Source organism: Priapulus caudatus, unplaced genomic scaffold, assembly GCF_000485595.1.
Source record: "Priapulus caudatus unplaced genomic scaffold, Priapulus_caudatus-5.0.1 Scaffold2027, whole genome shotgun sequence".
NCBI classification, from domain to species: domain Eukaryota; kingdom Metazoa; phylum Priapulida; class Priapulimorpha; order Priapulimorphida; family Priapulidae; genus Priapulus; species Priapulus caudatus.
This window is the reverse complement of record NW_014579088.1, coordinates 1-18,465: the sequence shown is the minus strand read 5'-3', so window position 1 is coordinate 18,465 and position 18,465 is coordinate 1. Positions and strand designations below refer to the sequence as shown.

General features: G+C 42.2%; 1 protein-coding gene across 1 annotated transcript in view; it reads right to left on the bottom strand.

The window, feature by feature from the left end:
- LOC106818102 (symplekin-like) overlaps positions 1-12,238 on the bottom strand; it is a 16,339-nt gene extending 4,101 nt beyond the window's left edge. Inside the window, exons 1-15 of the mRNA XM_014822820.1 lie at positions 12,147-12,238; positions 10,912-11,041; positions 10,428-10,534; positions 9,856-9,919; positions 9,088-9,239; positions 8,563-8,660; positions 7,952-8,010; positions 7,553-7,648; positions 6,928-7,026; positions 6,249-6,410; positions 5,903-6,055; positions 5,305-5,373; positions 5,067-5,120; positions 4,836-4,909; positions 4,314-4,359 (exon numbers count right to left, since the gene is read on the bottom strand). Coding sequence (XP_014678306.1) covers positions 4,314-4,359; positions 4,836-4,909; positions 5,067-5,120; positions 5,305-5,373; positions 5,903-6,055; positions 6,249-6,410; positions 6,928-7,026; positions 7,553-7,648; positions 7,952-8,010; positions 8,563-8,660; positions 9,088-9,239; positions 9,856-9,919; positions 10,428-10,534; positions 10,912-11,041; positions 12,147-12,238 — 1,455 coding nt within the window. The remainder of the gene's footprint in view (positions 1-4,313; positions 4,360-4,835; positions 4,910-5,066; positions 5,121-5,304; positions 5,374-5,902; positions 6,056-6,248; positions 6,411-6,927; positions 7,027-7,552; positions 7,649-7,951; positions 8,011-8,562; positions 8,661-9,087; positions 9,240-9,855; positions 9,920-10,427; positions 10,535-10,911; positions 11,042-12,146) is intronic.
- Positions 12,239-18,465: the final 6,227 nt, after the last annotated feature.

Below are 18,465 nucleotides of genomic sequence, written 5' to 3'. Positions count from 1 at the left end.
ATAAACTGCCATTTTTTCCTACGACTTTTTCATTTCCTATTTTACCAAGAACTTTTTCTAGGGACTTTAATTTAAAAAACAGAAAAATTTTAAAAAAATTTCCAAGGAAGATTTCTAAGTTTTCTGCGGGCTTGTTAAAACAACCCCGCGATGTTAGCAGGGGGAAAAATGATTGGTTCGAAAAGCTCACAAGGAGCGGAAGGGGACCCCCAAAAAAGGGGGGCAAAAACGATTAAAGCGGGGACAAACCCACCCGCGTCATTTTTTCCGAGTTCGAAGGGAGCGCCCAACCCAAAAAATCTTTGTTCCTTGAGGATTCTTTGGCATGGTTCCCATGTCTGCGCATCCAAGTTCGGTCCCCACCTTTCCCCTTTCGCCTTTAGGGGACAAGCCACTGCGGAAAAAAAAAAAAGCGTCGGTCGAGGGGCGGACTCGGGGTTTGAAATTTTTCAAAAATCGCCCAAAAATTTTTTTCGCCGGAAAGGGATTGAGCGTTGAGGGACCCCTTTTTTCTTATTGAGGTGGCGGGATTATATTCCCGCCCAAAGGGGGGAACAAAATTGGTTGCGGTCTGTGACAAAAGTAAAATTAAAAACTCTGGGAACCAAAATTTTAAAAACTTCGAATTTCATTTTGGAATCCCTCCGTTTAAGCAAAACAGACCACTTTTTTACAAAAGTGAAAAACCATTGATGTATTTTTTCAAAACAGGGACGATATCGTGAATTTATTAGTCTTACACAACGAAACCATTGGAAAAAAAACGTCACTATATAGTAAACCCACATACCCACTGTGTAAAGGGTACCCACCGCGACCGGGAAAGGGCATTGTTGTTCACATTCTTTATTCGTACCCACCTTCTTCCGGTTTCGTACGAACAAACCAATACCGTTTCAACGCCACTTTGTTTATTTTTAATTGGTATGTTGCCGCTTTTTGGAATTACTTTCTTGGATTGGAATGCGAACATTTTTCCATTGTCAGGCAAAAGTTGTCGAGGCTTAGAAAAATGGTTTTGGGAAAAACCCTTCGTTTAAAAAAAATCTTGTCAACAGGGTCATTGTTTTACTTGCGGGAAAAAAATGAAGGGAACAATTTAAACTCGTGACTTGTCTTGTTGTAAATTAAAACCGAATAAACCAGTATTATATTTTTTATTAAAAAAAATAATAAAAAAAATTTTAAATCAAAAATTAATATGATAAAAATTTTATTAAAATATATTTTAAAACTTAAGCTGCGGGGTAAAAACCCGCTGCGGCTGGTAAAAATCGTTTTCTTTTTGCTACTAATTCATTACTTACTAAAATAAATGGGGACACAATAAGGGAACATTGGCCGGTCTAAAAAAATCGGGGGACAATAACAATTTTTGTCCACACAATATGGAATATTTAGAAAAATCAGTGTTGAATTAAGATAATAAGCATGGCGAAACTGCTTACGTATGACATTTGTATATGACAGCCCCACAACCCCAACTTAGCAACCCCTGGACAAATATTAATTTATGGTTGTTAAAAATTGACCAAAAAAAAAGTTATTATAACAGCAATGTACGAATGGGGTTGCACTTTCATTTGAAACCTCTTGCATAAAAACAATGTTTTTCGTGCTTATTCTCTGTGGAAATAGCCCTGTAAAGATTCCTGGGAGTCTTCGAACTGTTGAGCTCCCACGTACGGCATGCACGTATGGCCACTTACGGCACGTAACAGCCTGTATACGAATGCGGGTGCGCCTTTCTATTCAAAGCCTGTTGATGAAAGGCGCCGCCCACACCTGACATCGCTTCAGCGCTTCATCGTTTGTAAAATCGGTCTCATCGGCTCATCGGCTATCGGCTCATTCGGCTCATCGCGTTCAAAATAAAAACATGTGGGTGATTGGAACGATCACCGCATAAAAATAAAATCGTCTACAACATGAACCGCACACACCTACCCGATATCGGCTGATTTCTATCGGGGGCCGATCAAATCGCCTTACACCCCGTGAAAAATCGCTGGTGTGCGGCGCTTAAACAATGCCAGTCGAACCTCTAGAACTGGCCTGTTGCTCTGTTTAGCTCGGTGCGTCGGTTTCGGTTTCACAATTACCAGCAGCTGATGTAATGAGTGATCGATTTTCTCTGGTGTGGCCGAGCACTGTACAGTCAGCTGCCTGACATTGTGTGAAAGCATTCACGAATGTGAGGCGGTTTTTTCCACGGATTTTTCCGGTGAGTTTGACCGTTTGCGCAGGTTTTTTTCAGCTAGGAACACTCCCCGGGTATAGAGATGGCCCCTGTGAAAATTTGCATTTCCAGACGCTTGGGGCGGTGGTTGGCCGCCATATAGGAAGATACATACATACATACATAAGCATACATACATACGAACTCAAATATATATTAGATATATATGTTACATACAGTGCGCGTTTTTACTTAGGGGCTACTAAAAAGTAAATCATGTTCCAGCAATTCCTGTTCAACAAGTAGAAGTCCACTGATTTGGAAATGCTAATACTGAAATATGTATGAGTATCTAATAAACACAAAACGCTAATACTGTTATTAATAATGGAATAACTGAACAAAATTAAGCGTCCTGCTTCAACTGTAAGGCGCCTGTTCACATTTGCTGCTAATTTCATGCCCTGTACTATTATATACATAAATATGTAGTATTGTATGTTAGTCAGTGAAACATCTTGTACTGATAGGGTTAGACGCAGACACTAACCTCAAACAAGAGCCGCAGAGCGGCTGAGCTCATCTTGGGGTCTGCTTGCTACGGTTATAAACTTCAGTCGTGGTAGTGACACATTTGTTAGGCGCGCAAGAATATTGCAGCATTACGCAGTTGCGTACACATCATTGTTAGGACACGCGCCTCACTATCTCCCCCCATGCGATTTTGCGTTTATTTTATTAAATGATAACTTGCCTTTCACTGTCGAATTTGTGTCATAGATTCAAGCTATCTATTTTTATCTGATCTATAAAAGATTTCAACATATGAGCACATTCGGATCTCAAGTTTAATTGAGGGGGCGCGGAGTCTTCCTCTCCCACCTGCCCTCCCACTGCGTCCACCTCCCTCCCCCTGCGCCTCCCACTCTCACTCCCTCTTGCTTCTCACTTCCCCCCTTACCTCCATCTCCCTCCCCCTACTTCGACCTCCCTCCCCCTGACCTCCCACCTCCCATCCCTTGCAAACATCTCGCTGACGACCTAATGTAACCCCGTTTCCCCGCTCGCATACACACCGTATCATCGTTCCTGTCCCCGGCTCAATTTACTACTCTCTCTCTCTTTAATCTTAGACTTTCTCTCTCTCTCGTTAATTATATTAAAAAAATTAAAAACCCACGATGATGCCTTGTTACTGCCCCCTATAATGCGTTCTCCCTATGCCCACTGAGCTTAACAGTCATAGAAATCATAATAGAGAGTGTCTCTAATATTCATATGGTAAAACAAGCCTTATGTTCGCAAACTGGTAAATTGGATACGCACGCGGCCATACTACATGATATATGTTTAAGATTCAAGATGAAAAGTAAATTATATATGTATAATATGGTACTAGTTATTATGTTATTCGTTTAACAAAGTTACGAATGAGAATAAATTAATTTAAACTAGGGCCTATAGTGTGCCGCGAGATGGCCGCGTGCAAGTGATAATCCAATAAATCAAAGATGGCATCGTATCCTGAACGCCTACAGTAGCGTACAGGCTAAAAATCCAGTTAGTATATATCAGCAGTTGCTCAGCTGTGAGTTAACACGTGCCATTGCAGCTTGTTGGCGAGGCAACAATTATTGTAAGAAGCGTGCCAGCCATGCGCTTGCCTGTGTTTTGCCTCCGTGAGGCATTCACTATTGCATTCATTCACCTTCAGGCCTGAATGCCAGGTGCGTATGGACAGAACTGCTTAGAAAATCATATGCATTTAAGAGGAGCGTCAAACCTTGTTCAACAAACATTTGCCTTTGCAAATTAAACTGTGCAACTGTAGCCTCACATTGACACAGGCTCACCCTGCGGCTCTAATAATAGCAAAAGCAGTTCAGTCCTTTGTTGCACAGTGAACAAATCCATGTTTAACACCTTCCTCTTTGAGCGGTCAAAAGCGCTTATCGACACATTACTCTTCCGCATCGTCAAGCCAGAACGGGACATTCATGCGTCCTTTCAATAAAGCGCTAAGAAATGCGTAGGATCACGCTGAACAAACAAAAAAGTTTTTCAATCGCCTCCGTCAGACCATGTCCCTCAGAAAATGTCTAAAATCTGCCCTGTGCCCACTGGACTATTGAACCTTGTGACTCAATTTCGGCACGAGGATGGCTTTTCCTACCATGATGCTATACACCGACGTATCACGAGCCCTAGGTCGAGCCATTAGATTTTGCTGCCCGCAATTCTGCATTTCCTCCCTTATACCTTAAAGTTAATGAATGTGAATGTTTCCCCCATTCTTTTACACCTCTTGACCTTTGACCTTTGCTACCCCAGGCTTCGAACATCCCAACTTCCGTTTGACGATTCCCCCAACGACCCGATATCGTGACCGTACGTCGAGCCGGTCTAAGATTTGTGCCCAACTGTTGGACGGACGACGGACCGGACGGACGCACGGACGGACGATCAAGCGATTCTACAAGCTGCATCTGACTATGTCAGATGAGCTAAAAAGCTTTTACCTAAAGCTTCTATAGATCTGATAGATCAAATGCCATCCAAGATAAAAATGCAAATATTTTGATATTGTTATAATATGGTTATAAATACAGTTATAATATAATTATATTATATAAAGGTAGTTATAATATCTACTTACCAAGCTTCCTCAATAAAGTTGATCACAGTTTTCTTCACCTCTAGCGACTTATCGTGTTGAAATGAAAGCATTTCCTACAAAAGAAATCGATGCAAACATAGAAAATATGAAACTTTATGCAATAAAGAGAAAGGTGAAATACATGCCATGAGAGGAATATTCTTGTGTTATGACACGAAAAAACCTTATTTCTGATTTTATTTCAACATATTATTTAAATATCCAACTTACATCCAAGAAATTATCCAGGAGATTTGCATCTTTTTTTATTATAAGCTCTTGCACCTGAAATAAAAATAATGTACTATTATTAATAAATAGCCTTGGTTGATTATTTTTCAAATTTCGTACGTACCCGTATACTTATTTCCTGTTACAGCCAAGATAAATAGATGTCTGTATGTCAGGAAATTGTCTTTCCATAGCTGTTTTTGAGTCTGTATGATTTTAAATCGCAATCAATACAAACCTGCTTCAGATTTGTGACCCTCTGGCTGTCTAGTCGTAACAGAGACGCTTCGTTAAGAAGCCTAACGACCTGCAATTAACAATAGTGATGATTATCAGAGAGGGGCATTCAGACCCGTAGGGAAGTGGGGTGCGACGGGTGCGGAGGTCCACTTTTTTGTGGACCAACGATTTAAAAGAAAGTGAAATAATACGGATTTACAACCTCATTTCTATTTTTGTTCTTTTTAAATAGTGACATTGTTATTCTCTCTAGTCTGTTTGCCAAAAAATCCATTTTGAAGTTAAAAAATTTGAGAAATGTCTACGTTTTGAGGTTCGCTTTTGGCTGCCTGTTTTCATGTCACACTGCCTTCAAAACGTGCCAAAATGCGGTCTCAGACAACATATTTTTCAAAATTTTCCGGGGTGGGGGGTACGTATACGATGAGACATCAGAAATCCTGACTAGTAACAGACTAGTAGCAATGGATCTGCCATGCATTATCCTCACACATGCGCCCGTGTGCGTGTCTACCTACCGCAGGCTGCGTCTGTCCGACCCCGTAGCCCGCGTGTACGAGCTGCGTGCCCAGTAGACGCGCGACGTGTCTACCTACCGCAGGCTGCGTCTGTCCGACCCCGTAGCCCGCGTGTACGAGCTGCGTGCCCAGTAGACGCGCGACGTGATGTATCTGTGCCTCGGTGCCCGCCGCTGCAATCGGTGTGTACGTTGCCTGGAACTGCGCCGGCATCAGGTCCGGGAGTGTCACCTAGTCAAAACAAGAACGTCCTTACAAGAGCTATCATCATTATCGTAGTTGACGTCGTCATTATCATCGTTGATTTCATCGTTATCATCACAATCGTCGTCATTGTCATCATCAACATCATCAGCATCACCATCAACACCATCATCATTATCACCATCATCACCATCATCATTGTCATCATCATCATCCTCACCATGCTCAGCAGCACTAGGTCTGCTACGTTGGCCACCGTCAGCCTCGGTATCAGGTCTTCCGTCGTCAACTCGATGACACTCTTCTCCACCACCTTTGGTTTCTTCTCCGGCTGCTTAGCGGGCGCCGGTGTCTCACCGCCGAGGTCGTCGATAATCTTCTCCTGCGAATTTCAAGACGCGGCTTGAGTTAATAATGCGGGTTGAGTTAACGACGCAGATTGAATTAACGACGCGGATTGAGTTAACGACGCAGATTGAGTTAACGACGAAGAATAGAGATCGCAGTTAAAATATATAAGGCTAACACATGGAAACAAAATACTGGAAAAAAAACACGAAAATATTGGATATTATCGAAAACTGTCTAATGGTATAGTGTAGTCTATGAGGCCGTAGTCTGTCTGGAAGAAAGAGGAGGGCAGTGCCTAGAATTTTAAGAAAAATAGAATGAAATCTTAATAACGGTAAATGATATTACAAATACGTGCGCATCACCACGTAGCCACCCATGAAACCCTCGTCGCACCTACGCCCCGCCCACGCTCCGCATGTTGCCTAGAAGCTGCTCCCCTTCCTCGTCGTTAACCCAGCCAGAACACGAAATTTCATCCCCTTTAGAATAAGCTATGGCCCCCGGCTCTCGAGCGGCCGGAGACGTTACGATAATATTGCACGCACCTCCAATCCTTTGACTCGCTTGATCTTCTTCTCATCCGAATCTTCGTCTCTCTTTCGCTTCACTATCGGCTCAAGAAACTTTGGCAATGCCTTCATCACCTGCAAGCGTTCGACATTTCATTCCATTATCGATACCAACAAAAAAATAATCGACCCATCCGCCTGGAGTTCCTTGCAGGTAGCTCTAGCCAATCAGGGTTGCGATAGGGGTTGCTAAAAACACTGCTCTGCGACGAAGCATGTCAACATTTTGGCATATGTGTGGAAAACAAACTACAATGTATTTTTACGCGTTTGAACTGGCGTAGCTTAACCGACCAATATCAATATAGCAAGAACAATATCTACGGTACACTCTCAATGGTAATACACATACGAGTACACCATCGCTACCGTCGGCTTCTTGTGAGTGTTCTGACTCGTAACATTTGCCTCCGTTAATGTGAATTTAATTAAAAATCCATTTTTATAGTGGTTTATTGTACGTTTTTTTCTTCTATTATTTTCGTCACAAACTATTTGTAATATTGCTCCATGATGTATAGAGAGCGTGCTATAACAATCACAGCTCCCCATGAGGCAGCATTCACTGGCATGTTGCTGTATGCTACTCTGCTGTCCCTACCTCACTGTTAGTCGCCCCTAGATCCGTTAGCAGCGTTGTCATCTGGGCGTGGCAGTCTATGGAGGCTGGATGCTTCAGCAAGATCAACAACTGCATCTGTGAGCCAAACGATACAAACACGCATTACACATTACTCCGATCGATTGATTATTGAGTGGTTTATTGATTGAATAAATGGTCGATTATTAATCCTAATCTCTGCCTTCGTTATAACAAGGATTCGCCTGACGATGATTAAAAATCCGGCTCACCCCCAAGATCATGACGACACAAAAACTAACATGGAACATTATATGTTTAAGAATGCCGCTTAACGATAAAACGTTGAATAATCTGTTTTATTTTAACAGGCGTGACTCTCCATGCAATAATCGAGGACACTGGAGTCACCCACGCTACCTTGAGAGTCTTTCTAACGCTGCTGACTTGTGACTTTGCGAGGGTAGGTGGCAAATTTGCTAAAACAGACAAACGAACGCCTCCGATTATTACAAGGAAATTCCACACATCGTGCGTGACGTCACAGCTACGACATTTGTCTCGTAGACGGGCATTTCCAGAATCTCATTCATGCGTAGGAATGATACAGTACTGTATACACTGTATATTTCGCGGTGGTTTAATTTTCGCAAATTTCGCGAATGTGTCCCTGACCGCGTAAATAACAACGCGGGAAAATAACAACACGCTGTTCTTCACTGATTCGGGAATTCACCGACTGCGAAATTAACCACTCACGAAATTGTCCGTCAAGTCTGAATTTGCGAAAATATCTGTATGCGAAAAATATGGCGTATACAGTATGCTAATCCTGATGTTTGCGCATAAATCCACATATCCATGTATTCAGTCATGCCTTTACTGGGGGACTATCCAATTTAAATGAGACAATCCTTTGAGATAAAAGTATGATGTCAATACAGTGTCACAATAGTTTTGTGAACCTTATAAAAATTATATATATATATACATGATAACAACAACAATAATAATAATAATAATAAACGCACCATGCAATGATTCGAATCCCTGCATCACCTGGTACATGAAGTGTGGTCTCTGTCTAGATATAGCTGTTAGTGATCCCATGCATGCCATCAGGTTCACGCTGCAATGTGACGCAAAGACGGCAATGAAAACTTACACCACAAACACACGTCCCTCCAACTACCAACATTTCATCACAGTGGCATTCCTATTTGTTTGATAATTACTGATTATCAAGTTATTATTATAATTATATTTATAAATTCTCTTATCTAACCATTTAACAACATGAATATTACTGAATCATAACGAATAAATCATGATTCAGAATCATGAATGAACTGAATTATTTATGAATAATAATATGTGAATTTACACACACTAGCTCACAGCATAGAAAAACCATGAAGAAAATCTATCATAATTCATCATACAACCATGACTCTTAGATATCAACGTTCACTCCAAATCCAGTTGCTATTGGATTTGAACGAAAAAAGTCAATGCATTTCGCAACGAAATGAGCAACGATGAGAACATGGCGCCACCTGGAGATGGCTGGATGTGCCATGAAGCCCAGTAGCAGCTGGAAGGCATTGTTTCCTTCTCCTTCCAGCTTCTCCGCCTTCAGGAAGATGTGATCCTTCGGGATCTTCTCCAAGCTGATGTCATCCCTCAGATTCTTAGGGATCTCCGAATCCTGCAGCAGGGAAGTGAAACTAACATGTGTTTTAGTACAAAATAGGCCCGTAGCGAACATTCCAGGAGGTAGTACATTACATTACCAGTACGAGTACATTATACACCGAGTATACAAACCGCTTCGGAAAGCACATCACGATATCATCCAACATTATGATTTAAAAACTTAAAGTATGGCAATAGATGCATCAAAACATCACAAAATGTTTGTGGTAATACAGGGGTGGGAAGAAAAGGGGTGTGAGGAAGAGAGGTCGAGCAAGAAACCAAAAAAGCTTGGTTAGACATGATGAAGGGTTTTTCCCAGGAATTTCAGAAAGCATGTTAGTTATGGACAGATGGGGGAGAGGGCTGTACCAATTGGAGTCAATTACGCACGTCAAAAGTGGCCCCAATATACAGGTAAACTCTATCAGTAAGGAGACGAATACATCAAGCTATGAAAACACTGCATGACTGTGCTGGGACTGTCAAAACCAAACACAGCTAGAAATTAAAGCATGTCGATTAGGTAATATGTCGGAGGACATAAGGACATAGGCCATGAGGGATCTCGCAAATCAGCAAATCGCGAATGATCTGGTGAGAAGCCCGATGATGGGTTAGCAACCTACCGCAGACCTGGCTGTATTAACCAGCACTAGCATCTCCACGTATTTCACCGCGTACGTCCTCAACCTGAAAATGCAAGTGCCACCAATCAAATCGCGCGCGAGGCAAGGCTGGGGCAGAGACACCTGCACGTACGAGAAAAAAAACTGCGCCCCACGGTTCGTACGCCGTAGACAATACGACGTTTGAGGGATTTTTTCCAGCAGCTTTCTGGGATTTAAAAGGTCTGTGTGCCATGACCGAGAAATTTTAACCGAATACAATATTTGTTCCTTGTAGTTGTATCGTCCGACCATTCGTGAGCAAATTCGCGCACAAAGCCAATTTTATTTCCTCTTGGGTTAGCAAGACAAGTGCTTAATTTCAGATGACTTTCTAAGACCAAAACCAATAACTGCCATTTTTTCTACGACTTTTCATATCCTATTTACCAGAACTTTCTAGACTTATAAAAACAGAATTTTAAAATTTCAAGAGATTCTAAGTTTTCTGCGGCTTGTAACAACCCCTCGATGTAGCAGAAATGATGTCGAAGCTCAGGAGCGAGACCAAAGCAACGATTAGCTGGACACACCCGTCATTTTCCGAGTCGAGGAGCGCACAAATCTTGTCCTTGAGATCTTGCATGGCTTCCCATGTCTGCTGCATCAAGTCGTCCACCTCCTTCGCCTTAGACAGCCACTGCGAAAAAAAGCGTCGGTCGAGACTCGGGTTTGAAATTCAAATCGCCAAAATTTTTCCCAAAGATTGAGCGTTGAGACCCTTTTTTTCTATTGAGGTGACGATTATATTTCCCGCAAGGAATGGTGCGTCGTGACAAAGTAAAATTAAACGTTGGGAACAAAATTTAAAACTCGATCATTTGAATCCCTCCGTTTAATGCAACAGACACTTTTTTACAAAGTGAAACCATGATGTATTTTCAAACAGACGATATCGTGAATATATCTACACAACGAACATGAAACATCACTATATAGTAACACATACACTGTGTAAGTACACCGTCGACCGAGCATGTGTACATATCGTACACATCCGGTTCGTACGACACATACCTTCAACGCCACCTTGTATAATTGTATGTGCGTTTGTATTACTTTCTTGATGATGGCGACATTTTCCATGTCAGCAAAGTTCAGGCTTAGATTGGTGACAACCCTCGGTAAAATCTCACAGTCATGTTTACTGGAAAATAAGTACATTTAACTCGTGACTTTCTTGTGCTAATAAACAATAACCAGTATTATATATAAAAATAATAAAATTAAAATCAAAATAATATGATAAATAATTTATATATATACTAGCTGCGGGTACCCGCTGCGCTGGGTAAAATCGTGGGCTACCACTAATTCATCATATAATAATGCGGACACAATAGGAACATTGGTAAAAATCGGCACAATAACATTGCACACATATGAATATTATAGAAAATCAGTGGTATAGATAAATATAAGCATCGGCAAAACTGTACGTATAGCATTTGATATGACAGCACAACCCAACTTAGAACCCCTTGCCGAACATAATAGTAATATGGGTGTAAATGCAAAAGTTATTATAACAGCATGTACGAATGGGTTGCACTTGTTCATTGTGAAAACCTCTTTGATAAACACAATGTTTTCGGACCTGTTATTCTCTGTGGTGGAAATTATGTAAAGATTCCTGGCTAGTCTCGAACTGTTGAGCCTCCCCACGTACGTGCATCTGCAGCGTATGGCACGCGTATCCGCCCGCACGTAACCACGCGATGCGCGTTACGTATCGATTCAGGTCAGCTTCGCATTTCAAAGGCCACCTGCTGCATAAAAGGGCTACGGCTTCGACACCGCACTACCTTACATCGCCCTTTCACTCGCCTCACTTTCAGTGTACGTTATATATCTCGGCTCTTCATGGGCGCATCGCCTCTCCCCTACTCGTAACGACGAAGTTATCTTAAGAGTACTCGCTTTCTCTATGCTGCTTCTTCTCTACCATCTCCATCTCACGTTGGATGGTTATCAAATTTGCGACCTCCCTGCCACTCAATGCGATAGTCTAGCCCCGTTACTCAGTTCACTTCCCGCAGTATCACCAAGATCACAGGCACAAAACGACGTAGCTGATTCCTGGAACTTCGTAGCAACCATGCTCAGTCCATCCATGCCGCTTACGTCCTTACTTGGCGCCCCTATATCTTCACCAAACTCTGAAATCTCGCTCTATTCAATTCGTCTATGAACGCAGACACACCTCACCGAGACGGGTATACCTGGTCTTCATCCTTTTCTATACGGCTCACATCCGCGAACCCAGGATGCCTCCGCCAACTTCAAAGTCGCTGCGCTGACAAAATCGGGTCCTGCCATTCAGTAGAGCTCTAGTGCGGCGCATCCGGCCCTTAAAACAATGCCAAGTCGTAACCTCTAATGGCGCTGTGCTTGTTTTAGCTCAGCGTGCTCGGTTTCGGTTTCACCAATACCAGCAGCTGACTGGAATGATGTGATCGATTTTCTCTTGTGGCAGCACTGTAACAGTCAGTTGCTGACATTGTGTGAAAGATTTTCACAATTGAGTGGGGTTTTTTTCACGGATTTTTCGGTGAGTTTGACGCGTTTGGCCAGGTTTTTCACTTCAGGAACACTCCCCGGGTATAAGAGATGCCCTGTGAAAAATTGGCATCCAGATCGCTGCGGCGTTTTTGCGCCGCCTATAGGAAGATACATAACATACATACATTTACATACATACATACGCAACTCAAATATATATTAATATATATGGTTACATTACAGTGCCGCGTTTTTTACGTTAGGGGCTACTAAAAAAGCCTAAATCAATGTGTCTCCAGTCAATATCCTTCAACACAAGTAGCAAGCTCCACTGCATAGTGAATTAATACTGAAATATTATGAGCTATTGGCCTAATATAAACACAAAGCTCAATACTACCCTGTTTTATTACATAAATGAATAAAATTGAACAAAATTCAAGGCCTGATTCAAAACTATGTTAAACGGCTGTCACATTCTATGGCAATTTCTGATGCCCTAGCTATTACTATTATATATAATAGTATGTAGTATGGTATGTTTAGTCAGTGAAATAAATTCTTCGCTACTGATGAGCGTTCAGCACGCCAGACACTAACCTCAAAAAAGAGCCCCAGCAGGCGTTCGCACTACGAGCTCATCTGGGCGTCTGTCCCACGTTATCAAAACTTCAGTCTCGTGTGCTAGTGGACACATTTGTTAGGCCGCGATATGCAGATACGCAGTTGCGTTACACAATCATTGTTTAGACACGCTCCTAATCTCCCCCCATCCGATTTGGTTTATTTTATTAAATGATACTTGCCTTTCACTTCGAATTTTGTGTCATAGGATCACATCTATCTAGTTTTTTACTCTATCTATAAAGATTTTCAACATAATGAGCATCGATCTCCAAGTTTAATTAGCAGGGGAGCGGGGTCCTCCTCATCCCCCTCCCTCCCCACTGCGTCCCACCTCCCTCCCCCTGCCTCCCCACTTCATCTCCTCTTGCCTCTCCACTTCCCCCTACCTCCCATCTCTCCTCCCCCTACCTTCGACCTCCTCTCCCCTGCCTCCCACCTTCCCATCCTTGCACAACATCTTCCGCGACGACCTAATTGTACCCCGTTGTTCCCGCCGCATTACACACCGTATCATCACCGTTTTCCTGTCCCCGTCTCAATTTACTACTCTCTCCTCTTATCTTAGATTATCTCTCCTCTCTTAATTATATTGAAAAAAATTGAAAAACCAGCCGATGATGCCTTTATGCCCCCTTTAATTAAATGCTTTCTTCCTATGCCCCCTGGAGTGTAACAGTCATAGAAATCATAATAGTATATGTCTCTAATATTTCTATAGGTAACAGCTTATGTCGCACAACGGTACAATGGATACGCACGGCTCAGAGCTACATGCATAATAGTTGAAGCCATTCAAGCATGAAAAGTAAATATATATATATGATAATATGTACTAGTTATTATTTTTCGTTTAACAACAGTTACATGAGAATAAAATCTAATTTAAACTTAGGCCTATAGTTGCGCGAGATGCTGCGGTTGCAAGTGTTAATCAATAATCAAAGATAGGCCATCGTTCCTGAAAATCGTACAGTAGTTACAAAACCGGCGCTAAAATCCAAGTTAGTTGATATTCAGGCAGTGCCCTCAGCTGTGATAACCAGTGCCATTGCAGCCTTCGTTGGCAGGCAACAATTATGATAAGAAGCGTAGCCGCCATGGCCTGCCCTGATGTTTTGCCTCCGTAGCCATTCACTGCATTTCATCATTCAGCCTTCAGGCCTAATGCAGGGTGCCTATAGAAGACTGCTTTTAGAAAATCATATTGAGTTTAAGGAGCGTAAACCTGTTCCAACAAACATTTGCCTTTGCAATGTAAAACTGTGCCAACTGCTAGCCCTCACCATTGACACAGGTATGGCCTAATAATAGCAAAAAGCATGTTCAGTCACTTTGTGACAGCTGAACAAATCCCATGTTAACCCTCCTCACTGAGAGCGTCAAAAGCGTTATCGCGACACTTACTCTTCGCATGTCAAGCAGAAGGGACATTTCATGGTCCTTTCCAATAAAGCCATAAAAAATGCTACGGTCAGACCGAAACAAAAACAGTTTTTCAATCGCCTCCGATCAGACCAAATGTCCTCGAAAAATGTCTCTAAAAATCTGCACCTCTCCACTGACTTTGACTGTTGACCTACCAATTTCGCACAGTGATGGCTTTTCCTTACCATGATGCTCTATACAACCGACTATCACAGCCTAGCGTCGATGCATTAGATTGTGCCACAATTTCTGCATTTTCCCTATACCCTCTAAGTTTAAGGGAGTGTGTTTCCCCACTTCTTTTCCCTCTTTGCCTTTAAAACCTTTGACCCCCAGCTTCGACATCCAATCTCTTTTGACGATCCCCCCGCAACGACCCGAAGTGATTTCGGGTGAGCCGGTACGTCGTAGGGCGCCGGTTAAGATTTCGTGCCCAACTGTTGGCACGGAACGAGGGGTCCACGACGTCTACGACCGGACGGACGCATGTGGGAGCGAGCGTGCCGTGCACGATCAAGCGGATTCTACAATGGCTGCATCTGATTAATGTCATGATGAGCTAAAAAGCTTTTTACCGAAAGCGCTATAGGATCTGATTGTTAAGATTCATGAAGTGGCCATTGCCAAGATAAAAGATGCAGAATATTTGTGATATTGTTATAATATGCGTTATAATACATGTGTATAATAGTAATTATTCATATATAAAGGATTATAATATCTACTTACCAAGCCTTCTCATAGAAGGGGGTTGAATCAAGTTCGGTTCACTCTAGCGACTTATCGTGTTTGAAGATGAAAGCATTTCCTACAAAAGAAATCGATGCAAAACAGTAGAAAATATGAAACTTTATGCAAAAAGAGAAAGGTGAAATACATGCCATGAGAGACATATTCCTATGTGTTATGACACGAAAAAACCTTATTATCGGATTTATTCAACATATATTTAAATATCCAACTCTTACATCAAGAAATTATCCAGAGATTTGCATCTTTGTGGTTTATTAGTAAGGCTCTTGGGCACCTGAAAAAAAAGGTAAGGTGGTAGCTGATGTTATTAATAATAGCCCTTGGTTGCATTATTTCTTCAAATTCGTACGCGACCCGCTTATATTATTTCCTGTACAGCCAAATAATATGATGTCGTATGTCAGAAATTGTCTTTCCATTACTGTTTTTGATCCTGCTATGATCTTTAATCGCAATCAATACAAACCTGCTTCAGATTTGCCGACCCTCCTTGCTGTCTAGTCGTAACAGAGACGCATTCGTTAGACAGCCTAACACCTAGCAATTAAACAAGAAAGTGATTTATTATCAGAGAGGGCATTCAGACCCGTACGCGGAACGTGTCGACGGTGCGAGACTCCACTTTTTTGTGGGACCAACGATTAAAGAAAGTGATGAAACTAATACGGATTTACAACCCATTTCTATTTTTCGTTCTTTTTAAATAGTGACATTGTTATCTCCTCAGTCTGTTTGCCAAAAATCCATTTTGAAGTTAAAAAATTTGCAGAAATGTCTACGTTTGACTTCGCTTTTGGCTGCCTGTTTTCACTGTCACACTGCCTTCAAAACGTGCCCCAAAAATCCGGTCTCAACAACATATATTTTCAAAATTTTCGGGGGGGCATGCCCCCAGACCCCCCTAGAGATTGGCGCCTCTGGCGCTCATTAGGTCTGTATACTCGTTGGATCGCACCCTCCCATAAAAAAGCCTGCCCAAGAGCCTGGCATTGATGTAATCTCAGCGATCGATAGCGAGACGAATGACGTATAACAAATAGAAAATAAAGTTTTTGTGTTCCGCGAGTTCTTAGGCTGGTATGCCGTTAGATGCAATTTACCATTCCTATTGCGCACAAGTTTGCGTGACCCGTTATACTTTCTGACAAACTTTATGCTTGATGGTACGATCTAAAGGTAGGGTGCGTCTATCATTACATTTACAACCTGCGATGCCGTGCCACCTAATTGACACGCGTTGCCAGTCATATTTTGCTCTCAAAAAGTCACTGAGCATTCAACACTGCCTGGTGAGTGGTGTTGCAGCAAGGAACGTTCGCAAATTGGCCCGAACTGTGTATGTACTAATGTGTCCGGGGTTTATTGATAGGGACGATCCAGGAGTGCCAGGACGTTGCACCACAAAGGAGGGAAGGTACCTTTAATTAGTTCATTTTTTACTTATCATGATCCGATCAGGCGATCTGCTACTGCTAGGAACTGTGCTAGTCACCTTATCGTGAACGGCCTCAGATGCCGGCACGGAATCATCATCGCCATCATTAAAGAAATCGGCAGCGGAACTACGGCCTTTGTCCATTGTTCCTTTTACTCGTTGACAACAGATTTCCTAGACAATGCGTAAAGTACCGCTTTATTTATTTTATAAACATCTTTTATAAGAAAACAACTAACACGATATTCGGCGCACAACTATAAGTGCTGTTCATTTGTTGACGTAGAGGGCAGCACATATAGGAAATGGCGATTCCTTCATGTCTGGAAAATTTCCCAATAACAAATTTGCGAAGAAAAATACATTTTCTGTGGCGGAAAAAGCGACTGAGACAAAGTGTCATTTGAGGCTTATCATCTTAGTTTCACTTTAATTTTATCATGACTGACCTGTTAAATCCGCAGGAAAATTCAGAGACGCGTTCACGAAAAGGCGAGAGTGCGGCGGCAACGTCACACGCGAGTGATAATTTGATCAATTTCGAAGATCAAAACACGGAGCTATCGAATGCCGGTGTTTACACGAAAGAGGAGGATAGAAGTCAGAAGAGTAATGCAAGTGAAAAGGCTCAACTCACTCGCCGGGTAAAATTCTTCAGCGAAGATGGGGAAGAAAATCATAATGCTCACAGTTCGGTGACAGGATTTGTTGATGCACCGAACCCATGGCGAAGTGGTAAGTCTAGTTTGTTTTGATGTCAATGATGACATTTACGGGCCGTTTTTATGTTTTTCACACAGGTCAGGTAATTTTCGCGCTAAACGGCATGAGAATTCCTTCACAAATTTCCTGCAATTAGGTCACAAGCCATCTTACCAGCAGTCGGCAGACCTAGGCTGTAGTGAGACATTCCACAGCTAACTTGTCAACAATCTGGGGGGTGGGATTTAAGTAGATACAATAATGTAACCCAACAAGAGTAGGGTTACAACTCGGGCCTATTCTTTTCTTTGGAGGAGCCCCTGAGTGATTCATTCAGGGCAGTTTTATGGTGCGTTTTTCGAGACTATAACTTCCAAACTGGGTTTATTCTAAACATGAACCTTTCTCCGCTATCCTGGGACTTACTATGTATCACAATACTCTGTATTAAACTACAGTGACGAGCGGCGATATTTCGAGCGCCATTTCTGTTGACCTGTGACGTACAGATTCCCAATGCGCATAGCGTTCGGCTAACTTCGGCTCCAAGATCGAATGTATCATGGGATGCCTGCTCTCAGTCATGACGTCATGACGAAGTTAGCCGAACGCTATATGCGCATTGGAAATCTACGTCACAGGTCAACATAAATCGCGCTCGAAATATCGCCGCTCGTCACACGTGTTTAGAATAAACCCAGTTTGGAAGTTGTAGTCTCGACAAACGCACCATAAAACCGCCCTGAGTGAATCACTCAGGGGCTCCTCCAAAGAAAATAATAGGCTCGCGTTGTAACCCTACTCTTGTTGGGTTACATTATTGTATCTAGGGTTCAAGCGGTGGTGGTTTTAAGCACAGCCACAGGCACTTGGAGCGTTTCAATAAAATATAATGCTAAATAAATACAAAATCTATTTACTACCAAAGTCTTAATGTTTCTCTACTCTCTTTCACCTATTATTGCCGACAATTTGCTGTAAATGCCGTCCAAATGCCAGGGTTCGACACTAACGCTAGTCCGTTAGTCCGAGACTAGTAAAAAATCAGAAGGACTAGTAGATTCCCATAGCAGTTAGTCCGGCGGGACTAGTTATATTTCCCCGTCCCTCACCGTCCCAATTTCCCA